General features: G+C 35.9%; 1 protein-coding gene across 1 annotated transcript; it reads left to right on the forward strand.

Moving 5' to 3' along the window:
• Positions 1-396: 396 nt before the first annotated feature.
• fscn2b (fascin actin-bundling protein 2b, retinal) lies at positions 397-10,888 on the forward strand. Its single transcript, XM_083557724.1, has 5 exons — positions 397-3,324; positions 8,954-9,110; positions 9,755-9,876; positions 10,018-10,185; positions 10,363-10,888. Exons 1-5 carry the CDS (start codon positions 2,505-2,507, stop codon positions 10,566-10,568), a joined length of 1,473 nt encoding a protein of 490 aa, XP_083413850.1. The 5' UTR covers positions 397-2,504; the 3' UTR covers positions 10,569-10,888.
• Positions 10,889-11,459: the final 571 nt, after the last annotated feature.

An 11,459-nucleotide genomic window follows, 5' to 3' on the forward strand; every position in this document is an offset into this window, starting at 1 on the left:
AGGTTGACAACTCCAAAGGCGAATGTTCTTTATTGTAAAACAAAGCATCAAGATGCTGTGTTTGTTCTCATTGCAGTAACTACAAATTTTGCCTCCTATTAATGTATTTGTCAGTTTGCTCAAGTTTAGTTTGTCTGTTGCTTTCACAGTCATAGGGTTTTACTGGCAGTATATAAAAATGTTTAATGACGAGTAATATAACTCCTTTATAAAATCCAACAACACAGTGGTTACTTAATAATATACTTAATAATGAATTAATTTTCTCATAATATTTGTAAAACTTCGTAAAATATGTGTATAATATTCATAGTTTATGTTTATCAGGAAGAATTAGATAAGATGTATATTCTTAACCGATAAATACTTATATAACTCGTTTCTTTTAGTAAGATGGATAAAACATCTTTTACAGCCAATACACATAATTTAATTCAGTGACAAAATGAATAAATGTGGCCAAATGGAGAAAAATTGCATTCTCTACTTTACTCCTATAACTCTACTGTCCTCTAGTGGCTTGGCCTAGTGCATGTTTGAGCAGAAAAAGTACTTTACAGTACTATACAGTACAAACGAAATTTTTGTCATTAAATTACAATTAGATGGAAGCTTTTTAGTTTATATTTTCAGGTAATATTGTATTTTATAATATTACTGACTGCTTAAATGTAATTTGGAAGTCTCATATGTATCGTATAATTAAAGTTCTGGAAAATTGTCTCTCTCATAATGTTATGTATTAGACCTAATAAGTGCTAATAAAAGGCTCTAACAAAATGTTTAGGCATTGTGCCTGGTGTGTACCGACTGTGTAATCTGGCTTACAGATCACAGTAGCCTATTTGTTAAACAAGGTCTATCAAGTTTGACCTGGTAATCACCATCCTTCCAGGTAGGAACATGAACAGGCCATGGACACCATAATATACTGTCATAATATCTGTTTTAAATTTTTGTCTGGAAAATGCAAAATGCGAGAAGTTACAGATAGGTGCTGTACTAAAGTCAGTTTATATGCCTGGTAATTTCCTTTTTGCATGCATGTACCTGAAGTGAGTCAATGGCAGATGGAGTGGAGGGCTGTTAGAAAATGAGCTAATATTGTTGATAAATATTTGAAAAGACAATTGAGGAGCTGCTCATATATACCTTGTTTTTTTTAACTAATATGTTTAAGATTTTAAATTGATGAACAATATGCTCAGTATTATCCCTACAAACCATGCAAATAATAGCATAGCAATTTTGCTGACTCAGGTAAAAAACTGAATAGGAACACATAACATTTATGTTAAAATTAAAAACATTTTACTTTATGCATTTTTAGTTGTCTTCTAATTTCCTTCCTAATAATGCCACCAAAATGTATGTACACATACAGATAAAGGTCCTATAACCAAGAACCACAGAGCTTGAAATCAGAGAAGCCACGTAACTCTATATCAAGTGTGAGCTGGAAAACTGATCACATTCTCAGGCCACCAGGGAGGGCTCTGGTTACCCAGCTTTCTGTCCAATCAACATCAGAGACTGGAGAACATAATAAAACACAGGAGCCATGGCAGGATGGATTACAGTGCCTCAAAAGTGTCTGTGGTATAAGAATAGCAGGGAGAAAAGAATGAACAAAAAGAAATATTAAGAGAGAAAAAGAAGAAGATGAAGAAAGAGACGAGGGTCGCAGGTAATGCACATCACAAGAGTGGATACATTATTTGTGCTGAGTAACAACAAAATTGCCTGGTAATACTTGTGTGTACTAAAAATATCAACATCTTGCCAAAGGTCTGTTTGTTGAAATTCAAAGATGCTGCTATTTGAAGAAAAACTAAAGAGTGGTTGGAAAACTAATATATGAATAAAAAAGTCTGCAAAGAAGGAAAGGACAGGAATTACACAGACAAGAAAGCGGTGTTGAGTAGTTACACTGTTCAACACAGCCCCAGACCATGTCTCTTTAGGATTCAGTAATCCCACAAGTGGTTGCTGGTAGGGCAAAGAGGCTATGGCTGGTGAAAGCTTTTAGAAAAAAAGAGTGAGATGGAGAGAAGGACAGGAAGGGAGTGAGCTGGTCAAGAAGAAAAGGAACTGGTGGGATCAAGGTGACGTCAGCAGCTCACTGGATTGAGGTATTGAGTCCTGCTGATTTTAATCTCAGCTGATTAGGAAACAGAAAAACAGAGCCTTGCTAAGCTCTCTTGGGAGAAAGAATACATGAGCAGTCCTCTTTATGGAAGAGGCACAAGAGGAATTTATTAAATCACCAAAAGAAAGCTTAAACATCCTACAGCCAAATTAAAAAGAAAACCAGATATAAATAAGACAAAGTAATTTGCAAACAAACAAACATTGTTTAGGAGGATTTAGTAGACTTTGGGCTTGAGAATTCGCTTGTTAGTGACAACCTGGTCAAGACAGAGAGGAGAGGTAATTGGTTTGGTAATTGGTTTCATTTTTGGACTCTTAGTACTCTGCTGCATTTATCTGAGGTCTATGCCACAATGCCTGTAAATGGCAACAAAGCCCTCAAGCTTCAGTTTGGGCTGATTAATTATGAAAATCGCTACCTGACAGCAGAGGCTTTTGGATTCAAAGTGAATGCTTCAGCTCCAAGTCTCAAGAAGAAGCAGATCTGGATCCTCGAGCAAGATGAGATTGACGGCCAAGTGGTGTACTTCCAGAGCCACCTGGGCCGCTACCTGGCTTCTGACAAAGATGGCAAGGTGAGCTGTGAAGCTGAGACACGGGAGAGTGCATGCAGGTTCATAATTGTAGCGCAGTCAGATGGTCGCTGGGCCTTGCAGTCTGAGCCACACCTGCGCTTTTTTGGAGGGTCGAAAGACCACCTGTCTTGCTTTGCTCAGACCATTGGTGAGACAGAACTCTGGACTATGCACCTTGCTCTTCACCCACAAGCAAACTTGCTAAGCGTAGCTCGCAAGCGTTATGCTCATCTGTCTGCACCTGACAGTGAAATAGCTGTGGACAGCAACATTCCATGGGGTGTTGATGCTCTTTTAACTCTGGTTTATGTGGATGGCAAGTACTGCCTAAAGACCAGTGATAGCCGTTTCTTAAGCAATGATGGGAAACTGTTGTGTGAAAATGGCCGTGGAACTGTATACACATTGGAGCTGAAATCAGGCAAGTTAGCCTTTAAGGACTGTGATGGAAAATACTTAAGTCCAGTGGGACCAACAGGTACCTTACGCTCAGGACGCTGCTCCAAACCAGGCAAGGATGAGATGTTTGACCTAGAGGAGAGTCATCCACAGGTGGTGTTTCAAGCTGCCAATAACAGATTTGTCTCCATTCGACAAGGTAAGTTGTGCTGGTTGCATTCTCATTGTATGTGTTTAAATGTAACAGGGATTAGTATTAAGTAACTAAATACTAATGCATTATTTGGAATATATATAATTTGGAATATAATGTAGTCTACACAGTTACAAATACAGATAAAAACGAAATGTTTTTAAAACTGAAGGTGTGCATTACGACTGAAATTGGCTGATTATTACTTTATTGTGGACAATTGGACAAAAGCTTGCTGGTGTGAGTTAAGGTTGAGTTATAAAACTTGTGACTGGGGTGATTTAAATTAGACAACTAGTTTGTTCACATTTTGAGAAGCAATTGTGTGCCTATAACTAAATTTGGTATTTATATATATATATATATATATATATATATATATATATATATATATATATATATATATATATATATATATATATATATATATATATATATATATATAGACAGAATAAACAGTGTCAGGCTAGAAATTAAGTTAAAAAGAAAAAATATATATATATTTGTTTTTTGCCCAATGATCTTTCTAAATGTTGTGACATCATAGCAGATATGGATCTGTCTTTCTTTTTCCCTATTCTCTAAAGTAGTTTAATATGACAGGGTTCATTACCACAGCTTCAATCACCATCAACTAATCAACCTATTGAGTAACTGAGACAAGAGCACCACTGTGTGCTGTACAGGAGGTTGTCTATTAGTTATAACCAATAAAGACCAGCAACAAGGATTGAAAAAAAAAAAATTATATATATATATATATATATATATATATATATATATATATATATATATATATATATATATATATATATATATATATATATATATATAGACTTTCTCTCTGTAAGTAATTCAGGGCTGGGTCAGTGTTTACTTATATAATATGGTTTTGTTTTTAGTTGTTTCAGCCTTACAGGTGTAAATAGTAATAGTAAGTAGTATTAGACTGTAGCATCCAGCCAATTAGATCCCTGGAATCAACAAGCAAAGATAATTGAGAGTGTAAGACAAGCAAACAAAAGAAAATGGTTATCTTTCAAATGATAAATGTCTACCATGCACATTTAGACTTTACAATACTGTAGAGTTAGTCAAGTTGTCTGTGGACAAGTTTAGCCTCATTTGCTGACCTTGCTTGATCTTCAAAGTTAAGGATAAATTAGAGTTTGGGTAAGACATACCCTTTTCTGCAACTTTATTAATAATAAGAAAAAATCACACAAAATCCAACAACACCGCCTTACTTCATTTGCATATGTACACTTTATGTGTAACTCAGATATTTGTAATCAAACCTCACTAATGATTTTTCCATTTTATTTCCAATACAAACTCAAGTGCATAAGGTATATTACAAAGTTTAACCCTCATTATTTCACACAACAAAAGATTTTTAGGTTATAAGTTATAATGTGATTCAGCATTTATAGTAATAGTAAACAGTTCCTTGCCCCTCACAAACAAAGAGATCACAGTTTCCTTTAATTGCCTTTAGAGATTAATTAAGTATTACTAACATGATTCCTGTAAGTCAAGCTAAACAAATGATGTTTCCTCAATGTAAATACTAGTTTCACAAGAATTGTGATATGGTTTTAGTGAACAGAAACAAATCAATAATAATGCTAAATCTTCTTAGCAAGCATTCTCAGAAGAAATAGATCACCACATTTGTGCAGACAAATGTTGCATTTTCATGAATTGTAATAATATTATAAAGCTGCTGAGGGAAAAAAAAGGCCCCGTGCATGACCTTAGCAATATAATTTACTGCAACTGTCTCTACAGCTGGGCATTGCTTTATTGTTTGGCCAGATGCTGCTGTTTTATATTCGCTGGCTAAGTAAATTGATAGCAAGCACAGTGCACATTTTTTTGTTTTCCTCTTTGACCAGGCATCTAGGTTGACTTGCTTGTTGCAGCGATAGTGTAATGTATACTTTGCATGCCGAAATGGTTTCCTCTATCTCCATCATAGTGTTCCTGGTAAGCACTTTGAGCCACCTGCAGTAGATAAATTACTGTAGCAAATCATTGACTCTGAATATGCATTATAGGAGAGAATCTGTTTACATTCTCCGCAGTTTGCTCCGCTAACACACACACACAAAGACAAGCATGCTCACTCATACATCCTCATGGCGTCACTTTCTCTTTTTCTTTCGCAGTAGGATGATGATCATGGACACACAGTAAAGGATAAAAACCTGCACATGCAGGGATACACAAAGACATGGACACTCACATACAGACACCCAACAGCGGCAAGGTGCAATAAATAATTGAGTGAACAGGGTCATTTCAATGATGGTGGAGTCAGTTTTCAGAAACACAAGCCTTTCACTGCTTTTCTTTATCTGGGGACTATGTTATAAGAAAGGCCACAACGGGGAGGCAAATCAGAGAACCCTCAGGGAGAGATGGCCATCTAGCCAGACAGGCAAAAAAAACAGGGAAAAAGGAACGGTAATGTAGAGTGTAATTGTGTACCATATTATATAGACTACGCAAAACACCAAAAGTTTTAAAGAAGAAAGCAAATGTTTTCATGGATGCTTGTAATTGTGTAAGATGCTTGTAATTGTGTTACCTATAGCTTATAAATTCAAAGTGACATGCTATTAATGACTGCATTTCTCTTACTACTAGGATCAAATTTGTAACAATTTTAGCATCTAAGCAGGTTACTATGCAGTTGCAGAGTTAGTTTAGTTTAGAGTGCTAAAAGTTATACTTAGTGTTTGCACAATTAGTTTATTATTAGAAACATACACATAATTCATGCGACAAAAATGTTGCATAATTAAGGGCTGTTAAATTGTTCTTGAAAAATCAAATATGAAAATAACTGTTGTGAAAAATGAGGCCGAGAAGCATTGCCAAAGTTTAGATGTTTTGGTGAAAGAGAGAGAGAGCGAGAGCGAGAGAGAGAGAGAGAGAGAGAGAGAGAGAGAGAGAGAGAGAGAGAGAGAGAGAGAGAGAGAGGATGGAGTAGTTGTAGCTAATGGAAAAGAAGCATCTCTATCCATCTACTGCATATTCATCCCATACAAAAAGCAATTAAGCAAAGTAATTCTGCTAATGGATGCAGCAGTTCATTTCTCCCAGAGAGTCTGTGCATGATGAAGGAAGGCCAAGATGACTTCCGACAAGTCCTCCAATCAGCACTGCAGGTCTGGGGTTCATTAAGCCCTGGGTGCCTCACTCTAGGATGCAATACAAACTCAGATGATCTTGTAATCAATAACAAGAAGTGACATTGGGAGGCTGTTTTTCAAAACCATTTCTCTGATCATTTGGAAGAAATATGCTGAGATTGGAGACTTGCTAGTGTTGGATTGTAACCAAGGTTAGGAGGAAGTGGGTTTGTGGGATGAAGTGATTCATTAAAATAGCAAATATGGCACACATTCTATTCGGAAAATCTTTTTTAACTGTCCTTTACCACATTCATGCATCATAAAAGTGAAAAACAGATAAAGGATGAGATATGCTGGCTGGTATGTATCTAGATAATTTATAGCATTTTGATTCAATTCTTAGATCTTTTTGCCTAACCTGCTACATCTGACAATTTATTTAGTTAAAACTTAATGTGCCTATTGACCTATTTTAAAAATGATTGTATTATCTTGCAGTCTTTGCACATTTGCACACATGCAATTTATTTAGACCTTTGTGTTTCGGTATCATTTTATTATTATTGAGGAATGTTCTTTCTTTTCACTATGTACTGCACCATCTGTATATGTTTGAAATGACAATAAAGCCAAGAGACTTGACTATTTGTGCTATAAGTAAAGGAAAACTGAGAAAATGGCAAATGGTGAACCACAGGAGAATTTTATGTACAATTAATCTCTGCTAAATGTCGTTGATAGCAGTAACCATTGCTGCAATGTTCTGAAGATTCTTAAGTGCACAAATTCAAAGAGGATAACTGATTCCTTGTCAAGAGGATCCATGCATGTGTTGATTCAGGATCTGGTCTGGATATATAAATGAACAAATTCTGCCATACATGGTTGCTATTTGAATCACTTAATTTAATCAAACTGATATTTGACAAGGTCCACATATACTGTTCTACCTGCCCCAGTTTTCAGAAGGCTCTCTGTTTGTCTCAGTATCTTTGGGTACTGTTACATTCCCCAGAAAAGGGTTAGTAAATTGAGAGGGAGTATTTTGTGATGGGCCTGAGGTCATTCTAAAGCGTGTAGGATTGAGCTTTGTGGTCATCACTTTGTGAAGGAGGACTGATCAAAAGAGTAGATAAGGACAGAGTCCAGTCACAGCTGTGCTCTCACTTTCTATCTGATGTGTAAAAATAAAGCAAAATCAGACATGAAATTGGAAAATGAAGTGTAACAGGGCACTGAGATGAAGGGTCTGCAGTGACATGTTCAGAGAGATCAAAAAACCTTTCACTCAGATAACAATCTAAACCGGTTTGGGTTTTTGAAACAAGCATTCCATTATAAATAAGATAAATAAGCAGTCCATGTTCTCTGTGGTGGCAGAAAAGATAATATAGATTCCTAATTGTAGCAGCCTGCATGATATAATAATAATTGATGATACATTGCTAGGCAACAATTGTACAGAAAACAGCATGCACAGATGCATGAAGCATGAATATAAAATCGTGAAAAGGCATTCCATGGGTGAGCGATAGAGGTTGTGCTGATAGGCCTGGTTTCTGTCCCAGCATGTTTTAGAAAGCCTGCTGTGTCCCATCAAAACACAGGCATCGCTTCAGCCTCCTTCTTTTTTTTCTATGCTGCCTGGGAACCTGAGTGTCAGAGCTGAAGAATTGTACATGCACCACTCAAAGCTGCTTATTGGGCCCCACGTGCAGCTTTGCATTTCTCTACAGACGGCATTACACGAGCACAGAATGGGACAAGGGGATAGGATGGAGAGTGGGAGGATTGAAGAGAGGAGGGGTAAGGTTCAAGATCTGGGCTGTTAAAGGATTAAGGAAATAATCAAGGGATATTTTAGGATGCATCTACTTTGGGCATTAGCATTTGCAATCTATTTGGGGCATATCGAACAAAGTCCATCGTGTCCCAATCCCCAAAGATATTGTGCAACAAGGTCTGAAGTGCATTTTAACACATAGATCTTGTGAAAAAGGCATATATATATATATATATATATATATATATATATATATATATATATATATATATATATATATATATATATATATATATATATATATATACACATTTATACATACTATACTGTATATATATATATATATATATATATATATATATATATATATATATATATATATATATATATATATATATATATATATATATATATATGTATACAGTATAGTATAATTTAATGGAAGACCACTTCTGACAACATTGCAGAAGTAATATAATAGATAGTTTCCGTCCATAAGATTACAAAACACCAAATTTTAAACTGTCTAGCAGTTAAAAAAAATTTTTAATAATGTTTGTGTATGTACTATCTGTGATATAGTAGATACACTGATTGAGGTGTTGTGCCTGTGATGATTAGAAATCTTCAATCAATTAGAGTTCATAAGAAATAAGAGTTCAAGAGAAATCTTCAATCAATAAGAGTTTGTCAAATGTTTTTGTCACAGGTGTGAACATTTCAGCAAATCAGGATGATGAAACAGACATGGAGACTTTTCAAATGGAGATTGATAAAGAAAGCAAAAAGTGCATGTTCAGGACAAATGAAGGCAACTACTGGACACTCGTAGCTCACGGAGGAATTCAATCCACAGCCAAAGAAGTGTAAGTCAATGATTATTAATATTAGAAATTGTCTTTAACATCTCAGGCAATCTCAGGCAGTCCTGCAGAATTAGTATTGCTCATTTGTAAATGTTTGAAATATTATTATTGTTTTATTAGAGTTAACCGAAATCTTGCATCTTGAATCAGACCAGTTCTGTCTGTAAGGCAACTCACAGGTTTGTAGGGCAAATACTCCACATAAAAAGATCTGTAATTGTTGAAGGAGTTTTTTCAGTGTCCCAACTTTTTTGTTTTAATTAACATTTAATAGGTTTTCTGACAAGGGAAAGTCTTCAGAGGAGAGGACTTTGGCATTTTGATACTAAAAAAATAATAACAAAATGTTTTTTGTGTGTTTTATTTTAACAAAATTATAACAGGAAATTTGTTTTGTGAGTATCTAACCCTAACCCTAACCCAACATAACGATAAACAAAAAAAGGATGGGAAATCACTTTTCAGTAATAATAAAAAATGTTTTGTTGGCATGATTGTTGTGGTATAAGTAAAACAATAAACAAGGATCTGTAAAATATTATATCACATCACCACAATCACTAATTATGTATATAACACACTTGAATTTTTACATACCTTTTCAATAATGTCCCCTAAATGTTTTTCTTGCACTGCCTTTGCAGAAGTGCCAACACCATGTTTGATATTGTGTGGCTTGGACAACGTGTGGCACTACAAGCTAGCAATGGAAAATATGTGTGCACCAAGAAAAATGGACAACTTGCTGCAGTTTGCGACTCCATAGGTGCGTGTTGGCATATAACACAAAATAAAACCTGTAGCAGAGTACGGTAATGTAAACATATCCTAACATTTTATTCACTTTAAACAGCAGTTATTTATTTTTTCCTTTGACTCTTCATGAATCTCTTCATGTCTGTGGCAGGTGATGACGAACAGTTCATTCTGAAGCTGATCAATAGGCCCATCCTAATTCTCCGGGGCGAGAACGGATATGTGTGCCATCACAAAAGCTCCAACACACTAGATGCAAACCGCTCGGTTTATGACATATTCACACTACAATTCAGTGATGGGGCATACCAAATTAAAGGTGAATGTTTGATTTATGTGAAGGCAAAAGTACTATAATTATTTGTCTTCATTTGTCTCTATCTAATAAATATGGAATATTTTTTATCAATGTTTGACTAATATCATATTGAAAATGCAGTTTACAGTTGCTGTCAATCTAGATTGTTGTCAACTGTGATAGATATGACTCTTGCAGGTGCAGGAGGGCGCTTCTGGTATGTATCCAGCAATGGATTGGTGTGTTCAGATGGAGACACACCTGAAGACTTCTGCTTTGAGTTCTTAGAGCATGGCCGCATTGGAATAAAGGGCAAAAACGGCAAATACCTGCGTGGAGACCAGGGAGGCACACTGAAATGTGAAGGAGAAACTGCAGATAGCTCATCTCTCTGGGAATATTGACACCTAGTGGTCATTTTAAGGACGTTCTACATCCTGTTTCTCCAAAAGGGGGCATGGCATTTTTTGAACATGAATTGTTGGTCTAAAACAGATATTTTATCTGTATATTAGCATTTGCTGATACTTTCTTAAATATCTAAATGCTAATCTCCTAGATTTTAAACATGATAAATAGTAAACCAAAGACTTCCAAAAAAAGCTTTTAATATGTTAATGTTTCTGAGACATAAAGTGTTTTGTCGCTTAATGTAGCCTTCCCTACATTTGTACAATGCATTTTGTTGATTTTCAGCACTCTCCAATAAATATTTTTCCCAAAAGCTTGTAAAGTCTTGTATTCCTAAACCATCACTTGGTATCTGCCAAAGGCCCTTAACCAATAATGTTCTTTTTGATCACTTTCTCCATGGGCTTATTTAATTTTTTCTCTCTCTCTCTCTCTCTCTCTCTCTCTCTCTCTCTCTCTCTCATTTTTTTTTATTTATTTAAGTCAAGTCAAGTCAAGTCAAGTTTATTTGTATAGCGCTTTTCACAACAGACATTGTCTCAAAGCAGCTTTACAGAAAACAACAGTGAAGGTGAATGGTGTGCGTTTGTCCCTGATGAGCAAGCCGTGGCGACAGTGGCAAGGAAAAACTCCCTTAGATGATATGAGGAAGAAACCTTGAGAGGAACCAGACTCAAAGGGGAAATACAGAACAATTTGTGATCATCATAGATCCAGCATCAGCTTCTCCATGCCAGGGCCTTTAAACACTCGGCATTTACTTCTCCATGATCATCCATAGGTCCATAATCTTCACGAGGTGGGACGTGACTGGAGCTGGCCAAACCTCAGGATGCCTCGGGATGGGGAGAGAAAGAGAAGCAGTGGAGAGGAATTAGCGTAGC

Source organism: Silurus aristotelis (assembly GCF_946808225.1).
Source record: "Silurus aristotelis genome assembly, chromosome: 12".
NCBI classification, from domain to species: domain Eukaryota; kingdom Metazoa; phylum Chordata; class Actinopteri; order Siluriformes; family Siluridae; genus Silurus; species Silurus aristotelis.

Bases quoted from the DNA above. Each gene is read 5' to 3' on its own strand.
- fscn2b (XM_083557724.1), top strand. From the start codon at position 2,505: ATGCCTGTAAATGGCAACAAAGCCCTCAAGCTTCAGTTTGGGCTGATT. The intron at 3,325-8,953 runs GTAAGTTGTGCT...TTTTTGTCACAG, and splicing joins ATTTGTCTCCATTCGACAAG to GTGTGAACATTTCAGCAAAT. The intron at 10,186-10,362 runs GTGAATGTTTGA...TGACTCTTGCAG, and splicing joins TGGGGCATACCAAATTAAAG to GTGCAGGAGGGCGCTTCTGG.